Source organism: Dasypus novemcinctus, chromosome 15 (assembly GCF_030445035.2).
Source record: "Dasypus novemcinctus isolate mDasNov1 chromosome 15, mDasNov1.1.hap2, whole genome shotgun sequence".
NCBI classification, from domain to species: Eukaryota; Metazoa; Chordata; class Mammalia; order Cingulata; family Dasypodidae; genus Dasypus; species Dasypus novemcinctus.
Genome location: NC_080687.1, coordinates 79,745,031 through 79,770,448, shown reverse-complemented (window position 1 = coordinate 79,770,448; position 25,418 = coordinate 79,745,031). Strand labels below are relative to the sequence as shown.

At 35.4% G+C, this 25,418-nt stretch overlaps 1 protein-coding gene across 1 annotated transcript in view; it reads right to left on the bottom strand.

The window, feature by feature from the left end:
• Nucleotides 1-25,418, bottom strand: part of DIAPH3 (diaphanous related formin 3) — a 564,743-nt gene that overhangs the window by 405,996 nt on the left and 133,329 nt on the right. Inside the window, exon 5 of the mRNA XM_058276598.1 lies at nucleotides 23,815-23,945. Within this exon, the coding sequence (XP_058132581.1) occupies nucleotides 23,815-23,945 (131 nt within the window). The remainder of the gene's footprint in view (nucleotides 1-23,814; nucleotides 23,946-25,418) is intronic.

Below are 25,418 nucleotides of genomic sequence, written 5' to 3'. Positions count from 1 at the left end.
TTTTCATTAAGTTCAATATATTTTTGTGGTTGTGTCCCTTGAGATTTCCTCTTTTGAAATGCGTTGCTTAGTTCTCAAGTGTTTGGAGATCTTCCTGTTAGCTGTTAGTGATTTCTGGTTTAAGCCCTTTTTAGTCAAAGAACACATTCTGCATGATTTTCCTTAAATTTGGTGAGGTTTATTTTTTGGCCCATGATATGGCCTATCTTGGTATATGTTCCATGGGCACTTGAAAAGAATGGTTATTCTGTTGTTATTGGGTGAACAGTTCTATAAATATGGATTAGATCTTGCTGGTTGTGTTGCTGAGTAATTCTTGCTAATCTTCTGTTTAATTATTCTCATTGATTTTGTGTTCTATCAATTGTTGGAGTAATTGCAGGCACCAATGTTAATTGTGCATTTCTAGTTTCACACATCTGTTGTTTGGTGCATTCACATCTGTTGTTTGGTGCATATACCTAGTGGATTGCTATATCTTTGGGTGGATCAACTCTTCAATGTAATATAATGTCCCCTTCTCTCTCTGTCTCTAGTAATTTTCTTTTCTCTGAAGCCTACATTATATGATATTAATATAGTTACCCTTGCTTTCTACTGATTAATGTTTGCATCATATGTTTTTTAACATTGATCATTTTACTTTCAATCTGCCCGTATCAATATAGTTGAAATGATTCTCTGTTAGACTGCATATAGTTGGGCTGTATATTATAGTCCACTCTGCAAAATTCTGCACTTTAATTGGTATATTTAGATTATTTACATTTAATATAATTACTGAGAATGTTAAGGCTTACGTCTCCCATTTTATTTTGTTTTTTTGTTTGTTCTCTCCTTTTTCATTTATTTGTTTACTTTTTCCTGCTTCCTACTATTATCTGAGGGTAGAAGTCCAGGTTCTGATAATAGTAATTATCAGCCTTTCCTGGCATGAGTAGAAATGAAGCCACATTTCTAGGTATGTAGTATCTGGTTGTAATAGAGCAGTTATTGTCTAAACACTTTTATGGTCGACTGCGCCTTTCCTGGTCCTTTGCCTAAAGGGAACAGGCTTTTGTTCAGACTCTTTATTTTCTGAACCATTTGGTCATTTCCTGGTTGTCAACTTCTTTAGCTCTGAATCTGAGATAAAGGAGGCAAAAAGAAAACCCAGAGAACTCACCACCATGTTATTCCTAGGTCCCCAAAGTTACTTGCCTTTTTGCCTTTTTATATTTGTTTCATATATTATGTCCAAGGTTTGTAGTTGTACATAGGAAAAAGAATACCTAACTCTACCTTCTAGAAGCACAAGTCCACAGCATCCACTGTTAAAGTGTAAGGATAGACAGAGGGTCCCACTAACATGCCTGAGAAAAGTCAGTGACAGTGGTAACAGGAGAACCTAGTGAAAATGATATAATAAAGCCTAAGAGGAAAGAAAGCTTTAAGTAAACAGTTAGCTATCGAAGAAAGGTCCAAAAAATATGGGCTAAAAAGAACTAAGGTGACTTCAAAGGTTTATAAATAACTCCATAGGAGTAAAATCCTAATTGTAGAAAAATTAGAGAGAAAAAAGGGTGGCATGAATAAAGAAAAGGGGATAATAGTTGAGAAACTTCTTAAATGGGGAAAAGCATGAACTATTTATAAAATGTGATGACTGAATCAAGAGAAAAGAAAAGATCAAATAAGATACTTACCAGGAGAGTAACATCCTTGAAATAATGGGCAACAGAATATAGACAATAGATTCTGGGGTTAAGCAAATTGAGCAAGAAAGTACAATTTGAAATAAGTCCAGGTAAATAAATTAGTCATTTAAGATAGAGAAAACAGCATGAGGAAAAGCATTAATTTGAATTAGCCAATATTAGACAAACTTTAATACCAAACTAATAAGTTTTCTTTTAGTCAGATATAAGTTTAATTTCATTAAAGAATTCCAATGCTTTTAATAATGCTAAAGGCATTAGGGAAAAAAATTGAAAATAGTGATCTTTATACATGATTCTAAGATTTTCAAGTTATTATAATACCTTATGCTCCTACTGTAGCCACTTGTAAAAAAAAAAAAAAAGCAGCCTTAAATAAATTAAATCCCTTAGCTTGCCAAAGTATAAAATATATATATCACATAAATTTTTCAAAGTTTTCATCAGTTTGGAAATTTCTCATTTATAAAATAATAACAGTATTTGGGTTAAAATAAAATATACAGCAAAACAAATAACCATAATTGAAAATTTTGCCCTACTTTTAACTTTTACTGAGTGCTTTCCAACAACACAATCAGTAATGACAAGAAGCCATTGTGTATTCATAACCAAATTGAGCCTAATATTGTAAAGACAAATAAGAGGCTTCTTTAATGACATAATAATATATGTTTTTTCAGCCCAAAACAAACTAAATAACTAAGATTCTGAATGAAAAGAGTATCTTGGATTATTCCAAATATACTTAGCAATGCCTCTATAGACGGAAGATAGAGGGAGGAGTGAGGGTAGGAGAAGGAGCAGAAAGAGGCCAATAAACAATGAAAACTTATAAAAAATACTGGACAAAAGTAAAGCTAAAGATGCAGGTAAGATGGCCACCTAACCTAGCCAGGAGGTAGAGAGAAATCCTGAAGGATTTAGCACTTTTTTATTCAAAGAAAGCTTTGCCTACAATCTTGACTTGAAAGGATAATCACCATATACTCATTAACTTTACAAAACAAATATGGTACAGATAGTATTTTCTATTTTTGTTCAAAAATGTTTTTGTTCATATATAAGAAATTTGTGCATGTATGTATATCTGCACAAATACATTTATAATCAGTCTTTATCTAACCAACTCAGTCAATCACCTGCTCTTTTCCCATTCCATGTGTGAAACATTCTAATGTCTATGGTATAATGAACATTCATGGCTAATCTAATATCACCAATATGTTCACATCCTTGGGCACCCACCAAGAATTAGTTGGGCTTGTTTTCAAATCTGGTATTACTAGTTGTACTTACTATTGTAATTATATAATTTAATTAATATTATGAAATAGATAAAATACCACGAGGGAAAGGATTGGTATTTATATGAAAAAACCAAGCCTAATTATTTGGAAAAGCACAAAAAATTAGATATAAAAAAAATTCCTACAGCATTAGATGTTGGGGCAGGGGAACAGCAAATAACTGGGAGATATCCTTTTTTTAAATATTTTTTTAAAAATTATTTTCAACTCAGGTCACTTTGCAAGGGTCTCTAATTCTTGTTCCACTTAAAAACACCAAAATCAAGAAGACAATATATGGGTATGGTATATGCACACCCATGGCTATGCAAAGAAAATGTGTGGCACACCAAAGTCCTGATAATGAATGTTTATATTTTGAATCAAAAAAACATCTACAGAGTATATTTGAGTAATTTATTTTATGATTCCCAGTTTTAAGCAAATATTCATATATATCCATCCAGTAGCATTAGACAAAAGGACATCTTTAGTACACACAAACATACAGAAGATGTTACAATGCCTATCTAAGTAACATGATATTATACATTTTCTCTTTACTTTGCTTTCCTGTATTATCTTATTTACTTTTCTATAATTACTTTAAGTTATTTTATAAGAAAAGTATTTCTTTTTAATTACACAAAAGAATAATCTTTTGTAAATGCCTAGAGAAACAAAAAGTTATTTTGCTAAACCTCAATATAAAAAGTTACTTGAAAGAAGAAAAAAAATATGTCACTGGTCATATGTGACAGAGTAACAAATTTATACCTTAAATTCAGAAGGTCAGCTTTAATACTGTATAATATCCAGATCCAATTTACATTCTTCTGTCAGTGTAATATATCACCAAAGCTGAATATAATTATAGCTTATTTTAAGCTTTCATTTTCACCTACCCTCAGCAAGGTGACTAAATACTTAAAATAAGCAGTTCTGTGGGGAGTACAAAGCAATTAGCCTACCCTGTAGGGTAAAAGAAACATAAAACCACATCCTAGTCAACACCTAACTATAAAAATTATACCAAAATTATAAGAGCCAGGTCAGGAATTCAGAAACTAAATAATGTTTCTGACTAAATAATGTTCCGACTGTGAAATCTACCAAGCTTCAGAAATACATCAATATATGTATTTTATGTATTAATTTTTTTTTAAATTTAAACTAGTCATTCCTACCTTTAAAATTAGATGAGATAGTAGAGAAACAAACTTAGAACTCATTTCTCCTAATCACTTCTTGACTATAACCTTAAAGACATAAAATATCTACAGAAAGTATTTCACATAAAATGTCCAAATAAATTTATTTCTTACAAATAAAATTAAGTTAGATCAATATTCCATTAAAAACATTAAATATTACTAAGTAGGTTTCCTAACATCAAGTCAAACACATCAGTAGCTCAGGAAAGCATTAGCTGAATTATTCATTTTAAATACTGACTAATTTTATCACCAATACATGGGAAAAGTGGAATTCTGGTCACATTTCAGGACTTAAATCATTTATTTCTCACCCTAAAAACTTGCCCCTATTGCCAAAACTAAGTCAGATCAGTTCTAGAAACTTAATTTATTAAATCCATAATCCACCCTTAAATCTGTAAAGTTCATTGCCACCATTTTGTCTTCACCGATAATGCTCCCCTCCACAGAAGAGTCACTATAAAAATTGAAATAATTTCATCTTTCAAGAGCCAGTTCAAGTTTCCTTCTTTAAATCCTCCTTTTATGTTTCTCTACTTGCTCACTGGATTCCATCCCCTGGACCCCAGATGGCATACTGGCTACCACCCATTTCTCTCCTCTCTCCTACAGCAAAAGTTCTCAAAGGATTTCATCAAAAGCATGCTGAGCACTTTTCACCATCCATTCACTCAATCTCACTTCAGTCTGGCTTCGGCCACCAACACTCCAAAAACCTGTTTTTATAAAAGGTGGCCTACAGCCCTCACTCTGCCCTGTCTAAAAATGATAGCTTGCCATTCAAGAGCATTCAATAGGGTTTATCACATAGTTTTTTTGAAAGATTCTTCCTCTTTTAGGTTTCAGGAAACCAGGCTTTCCAGGACCTCTTTCACAACACCTCCCCTCCCCTGGTCAGATCTCAGTCTGCTTTTCAGAGGCCAGGGAAGGACTTGAATCTCTCCTGGTTTTTCAACAGGGCGGAGAATATAGAGACACCAAGACACCTGATATCCTACCCTAAAACTGAAATATACTTTGGCATATTTTTTTACTTTTCTGACTTTTTAAGACCTAATTTTTTATACATATACATCAATGAACTAAAGCTGTGCTACTAAAAAAAGAAAGAGAGAAGTATAGGCACGTGCATTTTGCTTTAGTGTCCCTATTCTTTTTTACTATTCAAAAACATTTAACATGCATTCCGATCATCTCTTCTGAGTCCCATATTAAGGTTCCACAATGATAAAAAACAGTGACCTCCTCCTTAGAAGGTCATAGCATGTTAAGGAGAGCAGATATACATACAAAAAAACGTGCAACAGTTCAAGACAAGTACACAAAGAAAATTACATGAACTCCTGATTTCTAAAATCATGTTATCCAATGGGATAGCCACTAACCATGTATGGCTATTTAATCATTGATATGGAGACAGGGGCCACAGGAGTTGCTGAGGGCAGGGAGAGGGAAGAAGATATATGATATTGGGAGAATTTTCAAGACTTGGAATTGTCCTGAATGATATTGCAGGGACAAATGCAGGATATTATATATCCTGTCATAACTCACTGAATGGACTAGGAGAGAGTGCAAACTACAATGTAAACTATAATCCATGCAGTGTAGCAGTGTTTCAAAATGTATTCATCGAATTCAATGAATGTGCCACACTGATGAAAGAGGTTGATGTGGGAGGAGAGAGGGGTGGGGTGGGGAGTGGGGTATATGGGAACCTCTTATATTTTTTAATGTAACATTTTGTGTGATCTAGGTATCTTTTTTAAAAAAAGACAATAAAAAATTATGAAAAAAAAAAAAAAAGAATAGCCACAAGTAACTAGTGGCTATTGTATTGCACAGCACAGGAAAGAAAGTATAAAAAGTCACCTGCCATTACCTACCTCCCGGGCACTACCGAAAGGAGAAAGATTAAAAAAGAGGAAAAAAAGGAAGAAAATTTAAAGAGAAAAGAAATACAACAATGTCGCCCATCTTTAAAAACCTCTACTCCTCCTGTCTATTTCAGAAATCATCATTAATTATAGCACCCTAAATATGTACAGCTTGTTAATTCTCAAATTTTTTTAACCTAAGGTTAATTTGTAAGGATGGTTATATCTCATGCTCACTTAATCTAAAAATCCTAAATATGCCATAAAGGAAAAAAAATACATATTTTAATAGGAAGAAAGTAAGCAACAGAGTAAGATTAAAAAGTAAAATATAAACATACTAACATATGCATTAAAAATTGAGGGCAAAATCACAAGAGAAATTCTGAAGAGGAGTTCACCTCTGAGTAGCTAGTCTGACAGTCAAATGACAAGCAGAAGGAGGACTTGCAATCCTTTTATAATTGATACTTCTTTATGCAATATTTTGTTTTCTGACAGTATAGTAAAACATATGCACACATTCATCCTTGCAACAAATCACTAAAGCATTTAAATTCTCACCTGAGGTGATAAAAAGTTGAGTCCTATTTTTTAAGTACAGTAAACATTATAATTGTAGTAGTGGAAGAACTTGTAGCATTGTTATAAAGATAGTGGTTACAATGGGTTCTGATGGGGAGGGGTAGGGAAGAAGTGGTGGAACATAGGGCAATTTTAGGGCATTGGAATTGTTCTGCATGATTTTGCAATGACAGATACAGGCCATTATACATTTTGTCAAAACCTATAAAATTGTATCGTACAAAGTGCAAACTACAATGTAAACTATAGTCCATGGTTAATAGCAATGTTTCAATATTTGTTCATGAGTTGTAACAAATGTACCACACTTGAATAAGATGTCGTTGATAAGGGAAAATATGAGAGGGGGAGGGGCGAGGTATATCGGCATCCTCTATGTATTTGATGTAACTTTTCTATAATCTAAAACTTCTTTAAAGCTAAAGTTTTTTTTAAAAGTACATTTAAAAGTGAGAAAGTAATTTTGAGTGGTAAGTCAGCTCAAACCTCTTTAGCATTGCAGGGCACGTTGTAAAGTCCTGACAATCCCATGTTGTGATAGCTGCTGACTATGCAAGGGACAAGAGAGAAAGCCAAGAGCCAAATATCAAGTCTAAGATAATACCTTAAAAACGAGGAATCTCAAAATATTACACTCTTAACAGAAAGGTAAAATAAAAATAAGCTTGTCTAATAAAGACAGACAACAAGGAAAAATTTTTCTGAACACATAAGACAAGCCAGACAATAGGAGCTTGTGTAGTTAGGGGTATGTGTACTCAACAAAAACCTCAAGTCAGTAATTTTACTTTAAAGTGTCCTGGATTGTTAGAGCCACTAACTCCCAACAGAGGGAGGGAGGGAGGGAGGGAGGGAGGGAGGGAGGGAGGAAGGAAGGAAGGAAGGAAGGAATTCACTCTAGCAGAATATTCTCTTCCAAGTAATTCTTAAAGAAAGGTGCCAAGAGGTCACAGCCTAAAAATATGAAACATACAAAGGAACCAGATATCAATAGGGAAAGTAAAAAGAAAAAACTAACACCAGGATTAGACCTTGGATGCTTTCAGATAGAATATAAAATAACAATATTAGTAAGTTCATAGAATTAAAAAACAGGATTGAAAAACTGAGGGTCAAGAACATATTTTTAAAATGCTAAGAAGATTTTAAAAAGAAATTACAGGTAAGAAACTACAGTGATGGAAATTAAAATACTATTTAAAGTTAAGCAGATATACAAGTATGTACAAGCATGAGAGATAGGCAGAAATGGAGATACAACTGGAAAACTAGAAGTTGTAAAAATTATATCCAGAATGTAGGAAAGAGAAAAAAATAGTTGGAAACTATAAATGGCATAGTGGTGTATGGATTAAAGATCTTACATATCAAAAATTAGAGCAAAAAGAAAATAATAAAAGAGAGAATGGCTGAAATTTTTGAGGATTTACAAAAAACACTAATCCCCATATTCAGTAAGCCCTAAAATTCCAAGCAGGATAAATAAAAAAGAAATACCATCTAGATACATACATATACATCTAGAACTGAAACAACAGAACACCAAGAATCAAGAAAATATCATAAAACCAGCCAGAGAGAAGAACCAAGGAATGTGGTTTAGATGAGGAGTCAATCTCTCAAAACCAGCAATGAAAGTCAGACATAGAATAATACCTTCAAAGTAACAATAAAACATATATATAAAAACCCTGAATTTCATGTTCTAAAATACTACCCATCAAGAGCAAAGGCAAATAGAGACATTTTCAGAGAAACAGACAAAAGACCAAGTTTTACTATCAACAGACATACATTAAGGGAACTTAATGATAAATTTAAAGCAAAGGGAAAATAATCCCAGAAAAAAAAGTACAAGAACAAAAAAGAATAAGAATACATATGTATAAACATATATACATAAACACATATTTGTAGAATAACTCAATCACAATAATAGCACTAATAGCTCATTTACAACGTTAAAAATATAAAAAGATAAAATTAAAATATCTCACAAAACTAGCATAAAAATCAAGGGGGAATAATTGGTGATAAATTATTCTTAGGTTCTAGAAAAAGAAAGTGATATTGTTGATTTCTGTCCCTTTTAGGGGAATGTGTGTTAAATTTCCTTTATAAGTGTGCACCTGTTAAATTTCTTTCTGTTATAATATTAGAAAAAGAGAACATGCCCTCCCAATTAGTCAAGAAACAAAAATGAAATTAAAAATTAAAAATTAAAAATCTATCCAAAAGTGTCACTTCCAGGGAAGACAGCAGAGCAGGGTACTCCAGACTCAGTCCTTCCTCCAAAAGAGCTATTATACAAGGCAGGAACTGTCTAAAATAGCCATTCTGGGGCTCAGGAGGCCAGAAGAATACTGTACAGCATTAAAGGAGAGGAAGAGGGTGATAAACTACTGTAAAAAACAGTGAGTAGTTCTCTCTGCACAGCGGCTGTCACTACTCATCCACCACTCTTGAGGCAGGCTGCCTTAGGGTCCAGTGCTTGGCTAGTTCTCTGGTGACAGAAAGTGACATAAAAGTCCTCTTTCCCAAGAAGAGTAGTAGGCACAGCTGAGCATTAGTAATGGCTTCTGATTAGCAAATTCAGATCACTGGCTCCCAGCTCTGAGCTAATGTTTCAACCCTCTCTGGACAAAGATGGTAAAGCCCATGATCTCAGCTCACTCCAGACAGCGCCAGAGACAGAGGAGATTTAAAGAAGCAGTGTCTCCCCAGGGATGCAAGGAAGTTCCCTGAAGGGTGGCATTTGCTGGGCAGAACAAAAAAGCACAGCTTTGGGGAGTTGTCAAAAAGACTTTTGACATCCTTCTTTATCCCCTACCCAGGGCCATTTGGGAGCCAGTCTATGCATCCTTAGTGGGTTCCTGGTCCTGTTTTGTCTGGGAAATACTGCCTTGGGAAAGTCCTCTCTGGAATGAGTCACCCTCCCAGAATTTGCCCTCCAGGCAAAAGCAGTTAGAGACAATTCAAGTAGTGTAAAAAATATACAGCAGAAAATAAAAAGGAACAGAATAGATAAAGATTTCTGAAGAAGCAACAGAGGAAAGGAAGCTTTATCCTAGCAGTGAAATAATTGCACAAAAAGTGGAATCTTAAAAATTGTACCACATACCTAGGGCAAGAATCAGATGAAAAAGAGTTGAAAAAAATCTGATTACTTAAACACAGGCTATTTTAAAGGTCTAGATAAAGTTAAATTAATCTCCAAGAAAGAGCCTTAACACAAAGTGAACAATAAAACCCTGGGCAAGAGAGAGAAACTGACTTTCAGAGTAAACTCATCAACATAATGAGATACATAGACATCAGCAAAAAATTAAAAGCCATACTAAGAAACAGGAAAATATGGTCCAGTCAAGGGAACAAATTAAAACATCAGAGGAGATGCAGAATTTGGACAACTAGTCAAGGAAGTTCAAACAAATCTCCTAAATCAATTTAAGGAGTTGAAGGAAAATATGCAAAAAGAGATAAAGGGTATTAAGAAGACAATGCGTGAGCATTAAGAAAAGTTTGGCATGAACTCTTAAAGGTATAAAAAGAAATAAAACAGAAATTATTGTTATGCATATACAAGAGAATATTATTAAGCTATAAGAAAGAATGAAGTCCTGGTGCATGCAACAACATGGATAACCCCTGAAGTCATTACATGCAGTGAAATAAGCAAGACACAAAAGGACTAATATTGCATGATTTCAAAGTTACAAAGTAATTATAAGAAACAAATTCAATAGAATCTATAAGATAGATTACCAAGAGATAGATTGGGGCTATAGAATGGGGAATGGATGCTTTTCTTGAACAATTTCCATTTAGACTGATAGTAAAGGTTTGAAATGAATGTGGTAATGGCAACACATTTATTGTGAATGTAATCAACAGCACTGAATTGTATATGTAATGATGAAAGAGGAAACTTTCAGATGTATGTATTACTAAAATAAAAATTAAAAGATAACCATAAGACTTAATAAAATGTGAACCGTATGTAGATAATGGGTGATAGTTAATAGTACAAATTTAAGAATGTTTGTTCATGAATTATAACACATTTGATACTTATACAAGGTAGTAATAGGGTGGTATATGGGAAAAAATACACCTAATGTAAATAATGGATGATAGAGCTAGTTAAATAATTGTACATCCATTGTAACAAAGGTACCTACTATTAAAATAAAAATAGTACAGGGAGTCAAGATGGCGGCAGAGTAAGTAGCTCCTAGAGTCAGCTCATGAAATAGGGCAATTGGCAGTCACCCAGAACAACCTAAAGCACCTGTTTGGAGGACACAGGAGACCAGAGGAGTATCCTGTAACATCCTTGAGAGTGTGGAAGGAGGAGACTACCCAGCTGCACAGAGGAATCATGAGTAGCACACTCCACGACATGGAAGTTGGTGCCCGTGGCGTGTAAGCCACCTGGGGAGCTATCCTAAGGTTGCAATATAGAAATTTCATTTCCCCCAATAAAAACGGGAGGAAAACATGGTGTGGCACTTACTTCAGCTACTGATTAGTGGATTCAGGGGGCTGAAGTAGAATCCTAGGAACAACTAAACTTTGAGCTTGTCCAGGTCAGAGGGAAGATGGTGGCCACCATTTTGACTAGACCGCAGCCACGAGGAGAAGTAGTGCTGATTGAAAACCATAGTGTTTGTCAGGACTGAACTCTTTCCACCCAGGTTGGATTGGAGGGCTAGCCTAAACCCCAGTCCCACGTACCTGCACCAACTTTCTGGGAAGCTGCAAGCCATGCTGCAGAGGCTGGTGCCCATCCTACTTTAGGGGTGCAAGCCGCCTCAGGTGCTATTATGTGGCTGGAGTTGAAAGCTCCATTTCCCATAAACAGTGGAGGAAGAGACAGTTGTCCACTGACCTTAGCTACTGATTAGTGGACTCAGCTGGCTAAAGTATAATCTTAGAGACAGCTACGGTCTGAGCATGTCCAAATGGGAAAGAGCCCGATGGCAGCCATTTTTACTCCAACCCCAGGCATGAAAGGAATCCTGGCTGACTGAAATCCAGTGAAGTTAGGGACATGCTTCTTTCCAAGAAGATTGGACTGCAACCCTAGCCTAGGCTCCTGCCCCACCTCCAGGAGAGAGGTATCTGGAGTGAACTGCACCAGGCTCTCCAGGCAACTGGAAGTTCTCTCTCTGACACAGGTTGAATAGTTGGACACCTGGGGCTGCATCCCCGCACTCTAAGAGAATAGGAGAAGAGTTGGGGTATACTCGGCCTATCCGGGTGATGGCAGGCGTTTTCAGCCCACAAAAACACGTTTGTTGAGTGCCTTTGAGCCCATCTCCACCTCTGCCCCCCCCATAGGATAGGAGGGGGCTGGTGTTACCTCAACATCTCAGGGCAACTTCAGACAGTTTTGGGCTGCACAAGCCTGACTGTTGGGCACCTGTGACTCCATCTCCATCCCCAATAGAACAAGAGACAGACTGTGTTTGTCTAGCCTCTCTGGATAACTATAGGTGCTTTCGGCCCACACAGCCTGGTCTGGTGCATACTTATGGACCCATCCTCAGACTCCAATAGGAAAGAAGGAGCATGGTCTTTCCACAGTCTTTTTGGGCAACAGCAGGCCTTCGCCTGCACAGACTGGACTACTGGATGCCTATGAATCCCCCTCCATCCCCAATAAGAAAGGGGGGTCTGGTGAATCCACAGCCTCTCTGGACAACAGTGGGTACTTTCAGCCAACAGGGACTGAATTGTCAGATGCCTGTGGATCCAACCCCATGCCTTAAGAGGATAGAAGGGGGATAGTGTTTCCTCAGCCTCTCCAGGCAATAGCAGATATTATTGGCCTAAAGGATTGAACTTCATGAGTGCCCATAGAATTGCCTCTACCACCCAATAGGATGCTTCCTAAGCCTCTCCAGGCAACAGTCGGTACTTTCAGGCTACAGGACTGAGCTGTTGAGCATTTGTGCTCCTGTTCCCACCACCTAAAGGACAGAAGGGATAGTACTCCCTCAGCCTCTCAGGGCAACTACAGAGATTAGATTTGTTGGGCACTCTAGAGGTTCCATTTTCACTCCTGGCAGGGAGAGGGTCTGGTGCTACATCAGTTTACCTGAGCAACTGGGGTCATTTTGAACCCACAAAGCATAGATTGCTGACCACAACTATAGCTCCATTCCTGCCTAAGGTAGGGGAGGAATGGTGTAAAGCTTCATCCGTGTCTCTGGGTGACTACCGACAGTCTTGTTGTGCTGAACTTGGACTATTTATACACGGCTGCAGTTCTGACCCTACTGCTGACAGAGGAGAAAGGAAGGAGAAATTTCATTACTTCCTGGGACAATGTGGGCAACCACAGCCTCCATAGCTTACAGCACAAACTACAACCTTGGCTTCTACTATACAAACAGCAAGGGAGGAAAGATAAGAAATCCTTAAACTAAAGGGAAATACTTTTCCCAGAATAGATACATCTAGCAAGTCAGATGCGGAAACACTAACGAAACATTACAATCCATACCAAGAGGAAGGAGAGATGGCCCAATTAAAGGAATAAGATAAGCCTGCAGATGACATAAAGGAGTTGAGACAACTAATCTTAGATGGTAAAACAGATCTCCTTAATAAATTCAATGGGATGGCTGAAGACATTAAGGATATTAAGAAGACATTGATTTTTTTTAATGTAACATTAAAACATTAAAAGAAAACAAAGAAGAAAGAAAAAAGAAGACATTGGATGAGCAAAAAGAATTTGAAAGCATACATAGAAAAATAGCAGATCTTATGGGAATGAAAGGTGCAATACATGAAATTAAAAATACACGGGAGGGATTTAAGAGCAGATTTGACAAAGCAGAAGAAAGGATCAGTGAACTCAAAGACATGGCCTCCGAAAGTGAACAAACAAAAGAACAGATGAAGAAAACAATGGAAAAAATTGAACAGGATTTCAGGGAATTAAATGACAGCAAGAGACATGCAAGTATAATGTGTCATGGATGTCCCAGAAAGAGAAGAGAAAGGAAAAGGGGCAGAAGGAATATGTGAAGAAATAATGATGGAAAATTTCCCAATCCTATTGAAGGAAATAGATATCTGTGTCCAAAAGGACAATGTACGCTCATCCAAATAAATCCAAACAGACCAAATAAAAGACACATACTAATCAGAATGTCAAATGCGAGAGACAAAGAAAGAAATCTAAGACTAGCAAGAGAAAAGCAATGCATAACATACAAGGGATACCCAATAAGATTGAGTGCTGATTTCTCATCAGAAACCATGGAGGCAAAAAGACAGTGGTATGATATACTGCTGAAGGAGAAAAATTGCCAGAGAAAAATTTTATACCAAGCAAGATTATCTTTTAAAAATGAGGGTGATATTAGAATATTCACAGATTAAACAGAAACTGAGAGAGTTTATAACAAAAAAAAACAACTTTGCAGGAAGAAATAACAATCATAAATATATATGCACCTAACCAGGATGCCCCAAGATACATGAGGCAAACACTGGCAAAACTGAAGGGAGAAATAGACATCTCTGCAGTAATAGTTGAGGACTTGAACACACCATTCTAGCATTGGATAAAACATCTGGGCAAAAGATCAATAATGAGAGAGCTTGAATAATATTATAAATGGACTAAATCTAATAGACATAAACAGAACATTGCACCCCTAAACAGCAGAATATACATTCTTTTCAAGTGCTCATGGATCTTTCTCCAGGATAGACTGTATGTTTGGTCACAAAGCATATCTCAATATAGTCAACAAAATTGAAATTATACAAAGCACTTTCTCTGATCACAATGGAAAAAAGGTGGAAATCAACATGTGACAAATAAAGGGAAAATCCATATATATAAGGAGATTAAACAACACATACTTAAATAATCAGGGGTCAAAGAAGAAACTTCAAGAGAAATTAATAAATATCTGGAGACGAATGACAAAGAATACAACATATCAGAACCTAAAGGATGCTGTGAATGCAGTGTTGAGAGGAAAATTTATAGCCCTCAATGCGTACATTAAAAAAGAAACAGAGTTAAAATCAATGACCTAGCTACACTGCTGGAGGAATGAGAAAAAGAAAAGCAAGCTAATCTGAAAGCAAGTGGAAGGAATGAAATAACAAAGAAAAGAGCAGAAATAAATGAAACTGAGAATGAAAAAACAGTACAGAAAATTAACAAAACCAAAAGCTGGTTCTTCGAGAAGATTAACAAAATCAACAAACTCTTAGCTAGACTAAGAAAAAAGAGAGAAGATACAAATAAATGAAATAAAAAATGAACAGGGGAAATTTACTACTGACCCCAGAGAAATGAGAGATCATAAGAGGATACTATGAAAAACTTTATGCTAAAAAGCAAAACAAGGTAGATGAAATGGAAAAATTCCTAGGAATATACAAACAACCTACACTGACGCTAGAAGAAATAGAAGACATTAACAAACCAATCACAACAAAAGAGATTGAAAGTCATCAAACAGGTCCTCAAAATGAAAAGCCCAGACCAGATGGTTTTACAGGTGAGATCTACCAAGCATTCAAAGAAGATTTAATACCAATCTTACTCAAGCTCTTCGAGAAAAGGAATGCTACCAAACTTATTCTATGAAGCCAATATCACCCTAATACCAAAGCCAGATAAAGATATGACAAAAACTGAAATTACAGACCCATTTCTCTAATGAATACAGATACAAAAATCTTCAATAAAATACTTGCTAATCAAATCCAACAACACATTAAAAGAATTATCCATATGATCAAGTGAGTTTTATACCAGGCATGCAAGGCTGGTTCAACACAAGAAAATCAATCAACATAATACACCACATTAATAAATCGAAGAAAAAAAAAAACACATAACCTTAACAATTGACACAGAAATGCATTTGACAAAATATAGCATCCTTTCTTGATAAAAATACTACAAAAAATAGGAATTGAAGGAAACTTTCTCAACATAACAAAGGCCATATATGAAAAACCCACAGCTAACATTGTACGCAATGGTGAAAAACAAAAGCTCTCGCGTTGAGATCAGGGACAAGACAAGGATGCCCACTGTCACCACTGTTGTTCAATATAGTGCTAGAGGTTCTAGCTAGAGCAACCAGGCAAGAAAAAGAAATAAAAGGCATCCAAATTGGAAAAGCAGAATTAAAACTTTCACAATTCACAGATGACATGATTGCATATCTAGATGACATGATTGCATATATAGAAAAAACTAAAACAAAACTGCTAGAGCTAATAAATTATTTCAGTAGAGTGTCAGCATACAAGATCAATATGCAAATATCAGTGGTGTTTCTATACACTAATAATGTGCACTCTGAGGAGGAAGTCAGGAAAAAAATTCCATTTACAATAGCAACCAAAGAATCAAACATTTAGGAATAAACTTAATCAAGGATGCAAAGCACTTGTACTCAGGAAACTATAATGCACTGCTAAAAGAAATAAAAAAGACCTAAATAATTGGAAGAACATTTCATGCTCATGGATTGCAAGACTAAATATCATTAAGAAGTCAATTCTACCCAAATTGATATACAGGTTCAAAGCAACCCCAATAAAAATTCCACCAGCATTTTTTAAGCAAACAGAAAACACCATTATCAAATTTATTTGAAAGGGTAAGAGGCCCCAAATAGTCAAAACATCTTAAAAAGGAAAAGTGAAGTTGGAGGACTCTCATTTCCAGACTTTAAATCATATTACCTAGCTACAGTAGTAAAAACAGCATGGTATTGGCAGAAAGAAAGACACATATGGGAAGTGGATGTGGCTCAAGTGAAGGAGCGTCCACCTACCATATGGAGGTCAAGGGTTCTATACCCAGGGCCTCCTGACCTGTGTGGTGAGCTGGCCCACATGCAGTGCTGCAGTGTGCAAGGAATGCCATGCCATGCAGGGGCACCCCTGTGTAGGGGAGCCCCACACGCAAAGAGTGTGCCCTACAAGGAGAGCCACCCTGCATGAAAAAAGCACAGCCCATCCAGGAGTGGTGCCACACACATGGAGAGCTGATGCCGCAAGATGATGCAACAAAAAGGAGATGCAGTTTTCCAGTGCCACCTGAAAATACAAGCAGACACAGAAGAACACACAGTGAATGGACATAGAGTGTAGACAATAGGGGACGGCAGGAAGAAGAGAGAAATAAAATAAATGTTTAAAAAAAAAAAAAGATAGACACATAGACAAATGGAACTGAGTTGATGGTTCAGAAAAAGACCCTCACATCTATGGCCAAGTGATTTTTGACAAGCCTGCCAAGTCCTCCCAGTTTGGGCAGAACAGTTCATTCAACAAATGGCATTGAAAGAACTTGATATCCATAGTCAAAAGAAAGAAAGAAGGCCCCTATCTCGCATCTTATACAAAAATTAACTCAAAATGGATCAAAGACCTAAATATAAAATGAAGTTCAATAAAGCTCCTAGAAGAAAATGTAGGGAAACATCTTTAAGACCTGGTGGTAGGTAGTAGATTCTTAAACCTTCCACCAAAAGCACGAGCAACGAAAGAAAACAAGAATAAATGGGACCTCCTCAAACGTAAACATTTCTGTGATTCAAAGGACTTCATCAAGAAGGTGAAAAAGCAGCCCATTCTGGGAGAATACATTTGGAAGCCACTTATCCAATAAGGGTTTGATTTCCATTCATATAAAGAAATCATACAACTCAACGATAAAAGAGCAAGCAATCCAATTAAAAAATGGGCAAAAGATTTAAATAGACATTTCTCCAAAGAAGAAATACAAATGTCCAAAAAGAACATGGGAAAATGTTCCATATCACTAGCTATTAGGGAAATGCAAATTAAAACAATGAGATATCATCTAACACCACATAGAATGGCCATTATTAAAAAAACAGACAACAATAAATGCTGGAGAGGATGTGGAGGAATAAGAACACTCCTTCCCTGTTGGTGGGAGTGTAAAATGGTGCAGCCTCTGTGGAAGACAGTTTGATGGTTTCTCAGGGAGCTAAATATAGAACTGCCATATGATCCAGCAATTCCTCTACTAGGAATATATCCAGAAGAACTAAAAACTATGACACTAACAGACATCTGCACACCAATTCTTAGTGGCATTTTTACAACTGCCAAAAGATGGAAACAACCCAAGTGTCCATCCACCAATGAATGGATAAACTAAATGTAATATATACATGCGATGGAATACTATGCTGCCATAAGAAGAAATGAAATTGGGACATATGTGATAACATGGATGAATCTTGAAGACATTATACTAAGTGAAGTAAGCCAGACACAAAAGGACAAATATTGCATGGTCTCATTAATATGAACTAAATACAAACAATAAACACGTGGAACTAAAAGCTAGAGTATAAGTTATTAGAAGATCAGAGAAAAGTGGAGAAGAACTATGGATACTTTATGTAGAAGTTTTAATTAACTTGACTGTAAAATGTGGAGATGGATAGAGTTGATAGTAACACATTATAGTGAGTAGCAACTGGTTTATAAATGGGATTGTAGCTGAAAAATGTAGTCTGGGGAATTAAATGTCAATAGAAAGAAAGCTAAAGAATAATCTATGGACTGAATAACACAGTGAACCCAGAGGTGGTTGAGAATTGTGGTTAAGGGTACAAATGCAAGAGAGTCCTTCTGTGAGCTAGAGTGGATGTACATCATCACTATTGCAGGGTGATGGGAATATGGAGAAACATGGGAAAACTACAACTGGTGTGACCTATAGATTGTGGTTAACAGCAATACTATAATAGTCTTGCATCAATGCCAAAGCTGTATTGCGTTAATAATGGAGATGTATGGAAAAAACTGTGCCAAATATATGCTATGGACCATGGTTGGTGTTAATAGTCTGATATTGTCTCATAATATGTAACAATGTTCCAACAGGGTGTGGAGTTGTACAGGAAATCTACATATCTGTATGATTGTTTTGCAAGTTCATAATATCTGTAACAAAAACAGATTTTTAAAAAATAGTATGGGTTGGGAGAAAAATACACCAAATGTAAGATAAGGACTATAGTTGGTAGTAATATTTTGATGATGCTCTTGCACAGTTTGTTACGAATGTTTCACAACAATGGTAGAGGGGTGAAGTATGAGAACCCTGTGTGATGTTATGTATGTTTATTTTGTAAGTTCACGATCTTTACTATACTTATTGTTTAAGCTTGTTCATGTATGAAGGATATATTTCAATTAAAAAGTAAAAAGTAAAAAAAATTAGCACAATTATTTTTCAAAAGTCCTATCACCAATAGCAAAAGATGTTCCACACTAATGAAAGGCGTTGGTGGTAGGGTGGTATATAGGAATCCTATATTTTATGCATGATTGTTTTGTAAACTCACAACTTTTCTAAAAATAAAAATAAGTAAGTCTAGACAAAAGAAGTTAAGTTGCAGGCAATATACTATATTTTAGCCTCATTTGGAGTCAAATGGGTGCTTGTATTATTGTTATGATAGCCTTCTTTTTCCTCAAAATTAAAATTTATTCATATTATTTAATAGAACACAATGTTACTAAAAATACTACTCAATATAGTTACCATTTCCATAGAATATAAAATACCATAAAATATAAACGTTAAAATATGATAAAAGCTTATATTGCTTAAAAGCAAGATAATTATTTTCATTTTGTTATATATAAGCAACTAGGAATTCCTAGTTATTGGGATTAAATTGTAAATTCTGCATTATTTATTTTTAATTTTATTGATTATAATTGTGCTCAATTTGAATATCCAATAGCCTTTTTTAACTTTAATATTTTATAAAAGTAATTTTAAAATATAAGACAAAATTTTGTTAACTTTAAAATTTTGCTCTTGAAAAACTTTTTTCCTACATCATATGACACTAACGTATATATTGGTCTCAATGCTCGCTACAAGCTTTTTTATTTCTATCTACCCTCGGAAACATGGCACATGGCATATACGGCACAAAAAATAGATCAAGGCCAAAGTCAAGCTCTTCTATCTGCTTTGTGTTTTCAAGTGCAGAAATGCAGAATAACTAGATTCTAAAAATTATGTATTAAAGGGAATAACGACATTCAAAGCTACTTGTTTGCCTTACAGTAAACATATAAATTGTGCCACAAAATTCTCGAAAATGATTTTCTGGAAATTGTACTTATCATCTGAATCAAACCTACTTCCAAATCCTCCTTAGAGGTCTTCTAACAAAAAGGTAACTTCAGTGAGAAGTATTTTTTATAAACTTTAAAACGTAACTTTTAACTGTGATTAGAGGAAAATAATGTTAAAGGCTGAATTTTCTGAGAAACAAATGTTACCATTACTAGCTATATCAAACTGAGAAAATAAAGACCCATGCTAAGAACTAGTTTGCTAATGTGCATAGATGAGTATGGGCTATAAATGTATGATATATATCATAATGATGTTAATATCCATCTCTATGTTTCAGCCTCAACATATTCATTGGCTTAAACGTAACTGTTGACTATGTCTAGCTTCACTAAAAGTTACAACTTTTCCCTTCTGTTTCAAAAATAAAACTGTCTTGGGAAGCAGCTGTGGCTCAATCAGTTGGGCTCCTGTCTACCATATGGGAAGCCCTGGGTTCGTGTTCCAGGGCCTCCTTGTGAAGGCAGGCTTGCCCACATGCTTCAGAGAGCCGCCTGGCCTGAAGGCACCAGAGAGCTGACTCAACAAGGTGACACAACAAAAAAGGAAATGAGGAAAAACACAGAAGAGTGCCCAGCAAATGGACACAGAGGGCAGACAGCAAGCAAGCCACAAGGGGGGAGGGGAAATAAAATAAATACAGACACAGAAAAATGCACAACGAATGGACACAGAGAGCAGACAGCACTCAAAAAAGCCACGGGGGGGAGGGGATATAAAAAATAAAAATAAATAAAACTGTCTTTTAGCTCAAACTTTCCTAAGAATACTGTATAATCAATAAATCTCATTATCAAACAGAACTTTGTGAGTCTCAAATCAAATCTCCATAAAGTAAATCAAATAATCTAGTATTTAATACATTAGTTTTCACATAATTCACTATCCTGATAGTAAAAGTTAGACATGGCTCGTAATTGCTAGACAGAGTTTCAGAAACTGATGAATGACACTAAAAAATACTGCATATCCAGGGGAGACAGAGAAGGGAGACAAGTTTTTTACTTTTCGGTTTTTGTTTTTTACTTTTTTTTTTCTTGATTTTTTATTTAAATAAACCAGCTGTACTGGAGAACCATCACTGCCCATTTCTTTTTCAATTCAACTCACCACCTTTAAAGAATTTTAACTTTGATTTACTCAGTGACATCACAATCCTAACAAAGATCTCAAAAGCTGACAAAATGTCTAACTCTTCTCTCTTGGAATTTAGTCACATAGTGTACATAAATAAGAAAACATGAAATCCTCAGTTTATCAGCTGTTACATCAATAGCAAAAAAATTAATCAAAGATTTGATAACTTGAATAATTTCAAGTCATTCCTCGAATTGAAGTTCTGGATAAAGAAATATTCTCAAATATCTTCTCAGTTTTCTCTCTAAAGTGTTATGATTTCAGAAAGAATATTCCTGTGATAAGGTTTTCCATTCTTTTCAATTAAAGAACTACTTGGTGTGAAATTTACACAAGACTTGTGCATATTGGCTTTTTAATGAGATTCAGAGGCATATGGCATTGTTTTCCAGTATTTTTAGGAAACATCATAATAAATTATTCTGCCCACTGCAATATGCAGGAATTAGTACTTGATATAAAATGCTTTAATTTTGTTTTTCTTTGCTATCACATTCATCTGCTCAAAAGATAGAAGAGGAGTAGAAGAAAAAGTAAAATGAAGGAACTACCAATTATATTTAAAAACAATGAATGTTTAGTGGCTGGCAGATAAACTGAGAAATGACTGTGAGTCATCTTTCCCCTACAATCCCAAAATACCCTCATCCTATCTTTAAACTCCTCAGGAACAGGTCCTGGATCTCCTTTGCTAAAACTCAAGCCCTACACCTAAGATAGTACTTGGAAAATAAAAGGTGCTCAATAAATATCTTTAAATCAATAAATTTTACAGGTACATAATAAGCTGGAACCAAAGCTCTTCATGTGTAACTATACTGTCCAAATGAATAAATAAGTACATGTCATGATCCGATGTCAGTTTCTTAAAAATACCTGAGAAATAAATGAGGCTAAAATCAAACCCTCTTCATTTCAAAAATTCAGCACACCTTTACAAAGTACTTTCTATGTGCTAAGCTCTACACCTGGTAAAGAGAAGTAAATAAGACATGTGAATTACCGGGTCTCATGCCTAACCACTATCACATTGTCTAGAGGACAGACTGGAAATGACAAAACAGGAAAATCTTAAAAATTTAAATATACTAAAGATTATTTGTTCATTCTTCATATTCACCTGTTAAACTTCATTAACTGAAGACTTTTTTTATTTAAATATTTCTACTGCCAAGGATTTTTTTCATACCATATCCAAACTTCAGAAACATTCAAAAAAGCACTAATCTGTGAGAATGTCAGAGATTATTTGACATATCATTAAGATTCAATTATAGTATGTCAGTGCCACCCTCAGAATATATACATGAATATATACATATAAATACATGGAAATAAACATTATTTTATCATAAATAGGAAAATCAATCAACCTTAGTCTCTCACAGCTCCAAAATTCTCTAATTCAAAGACCACTCAGATTTTATAATACCAACATCTGGCTTGAATTTTTCAAGAATACTCTGAACTAGCTACCTCCCTAATTCAGGGTTAGCAAAGAGCCTCTGAATAGATTCAAACACTTCCATTTAGGTACTAAGACAGTTAGAAATTCTTCTATGAATTCCAAAAAGAGTAAGATTATGTTTTCAAACTAATCCAATTCTGTGGTTGTAAGACACTTTTGACGGGACTAGGTCAGCGAGGCATGACTCAGGTTGAGTTCCACCCTCTTGCTGGATCTGATACAGAGAGACACATACAGAAAATGGAAGGCCTACCATATTTGATCTAGCCATGTGAGAGAGGAGTCCGGGATTACCTACAGCTGCAGAAAGGCAGAGAAGCACTGAGAAACAGAGAAAGGAGGCCCAGAAAGCAATGCCTGGTTGCCGAAAACTGAGATACAGGAGATGGTAGATTCTTGAGGGGAAGGCAGAGACCTCAGCAAAGATCACTGGCCATTTTGCTTTGCCACATGGCCAGACAACAGGATCAACAGTAGCTGACTCTGGAGAGAAAGCACCTCTGATGGTACCTTGATTTAGACATTTCACAGCCTTGGAACTGTAAGCTTTTACCCTAAATAAACCCCTGTATAAAAGCCAACCTTTCTGCACCTTTTGGCAAACTGAAACAAGCACCATAATGTTCATGACACATTTAAGGTATATCTTGAGTGGTTTTTTAAACAAATCAAAATACATAAGTACTATTTTGTAAATTTCTTATATGATTATTTCTCAGAGGCAACAAAAATTAATCCCATTGCAAAAGCTAAAATTTCATTTATAGAGACACTGTGGTAGTGTTGCCAGATAAAATACATGCAACCAGTTAAATTTGGATTTGATGAACAACAAATAAATTTTTAGTATAAATATCCATGAAATTCAAATTTTACTGGGCATCCTTTTTTTTTTTTTTTCTATATTTGACATTAGCCTATAGGATCCTAAAAAGATATTTCCATTAAAGGAAAAAAAGATACTAATTGATGGTATTTCTTGCTATGTCAAGCAAGGATTAATATGATATATACAATCCCCAAATTCAGTGTAAAACTCAGCCATGTTAAATCAATAAATTTTCTAAACATGATTGTTCTCTTTTTAAAAATGCCTTAAGTTCTTCTAAGAAAACAATATAAGAATTAGATTTGTAAGTCTGTAGGCTATGCACAACTCAATAATAAATAGAAAAAGGTACTATTGAGATTTTATTTTTTCATATTTATAAACAGTATGTTTCCAATTTCTACCTTACGATGATGTTGAGGTAGTCCAGCTTCTTATTTAAATGTGCCATGAATAAATATGACAGATTGGTGACATCCGTTAAATTCAATAACTTGCTCTATTCGCCTAGGTGAATTACCTGACAGGGTTACTGGTCAAAGACACCCGGAGGGACTCCAGGCATGTGACAAGTCTGTCATCTGCAGACCCCATTTTCAGTTCATGGATAAATTCCTGTGGTGAGATCTGTTGGCTACTCTTAAGACTTCCCTGTAAAATAAGCCAAAAAAGAAAAGTTTTTATTTATGCTGAGTGAAGATTATCCATCAAAATAATAACAATTATATTAATCTCACCTCTCATTATTAAAAATTGCACACTATCACTGTGAACAATATTATTTTGGGGAGTGATTTCCTTATTCTGTGTATAAATCTATAAATTCATAATATCAAAAGGTTTTCATATTAAAATAATTGCTTTTGCAAATCCAAAATGTCACTGGGAGCAATTAACTGTGCATCATAGGAAATGAGTCTTAAAATTAGTACTCCAAGTAACAAAGGAAAGGCTATAATTCATCAGTTCATTCAACTGACCTTAAGTGCCTAGCTAGGCACTGTAGACACAGAGGTTAACAAAATCTAAGTCTGGAAAGAGAGACACAAGCTAGGAAATAATTTTCAGTGCAGTCTAATTCCTATAAAGTGGTACCAAGGGGGCCCAAAGGAGGAATGCCTAATTTGTCAGAGCATACCAGAGAAACCTGAGTCACACGTTAAAAGCAAATAAGAATCAGGAAGGCAAAGAAGCAGAAAGGAGTACCTTTGATGACCAAAACAATGTCTGTGCAGTGAGCGTGCACACGCACACACAAAAAACACATACAACTGAGAAGGAATTTAAGAGCGTACTGTATGTGTGTTTAGAGTACTTAAGGAGTAGCAAAAAAAAAAGACAGGAGATAGAGGCCAGATCATGAAGTGACAGAGCACCAATATACAAGTAGTATTCCCAGGGGACTGTGGAAGGACCGCTCGGCAACAGTGAGAAATATGGATTAGGAGCACTGGAATTCATTCATTATTCAACAGATGTGCCCACCAAGTGCTGCGCACTCTTTCAAGTGCTGCAAATAGATCAGTGAACAAGAGGTAAAAACCCCTGCCTGCATGGAACTTGATTCTAGTATGGAGAGATAGGCAATAAGTGAAATAAAATATACTTAAAATATACTGTATTATAGAAAGTGACAATAGTCTATAATATAGCAGTGGAGAAAAATAAAAGCAGGGGAGGGGAATAAGGAGCATGGTACAGGAATACAATCTAAATCAGATGGTCAAGGAAATCCTATGAAGGAAAATTTGCAAGCATCGGGTTTGAGTGTTTGAAGAGATCTGAAGGAGGTGAAGGAAAGGAGCATGCGGATATCTTAGAAAAGGCTGTGGAAGAGGGGACTGTAGACCTTACAAGTCACTGTAAGAACATCCTTACTTTGAGATCATAAGTAGAGAGACCTATTAAGATGGTACAGATATAGTAGAGGTAGAAAATGATGAGGATTTGAACTAGCAATGATGAAAAGTCAAGAATTATATCTATTTAAATTACAGATTACATGTTCAAGAGCACAGAAAGGAAGTGTGCATAGGTAAACAAAAGCAGATTAGTTGGGATGGGAGGTAATTTAAGTGTATTTTTGTTTCATTTCTTTTGATTTTTATTAATTTGCTAAATGAT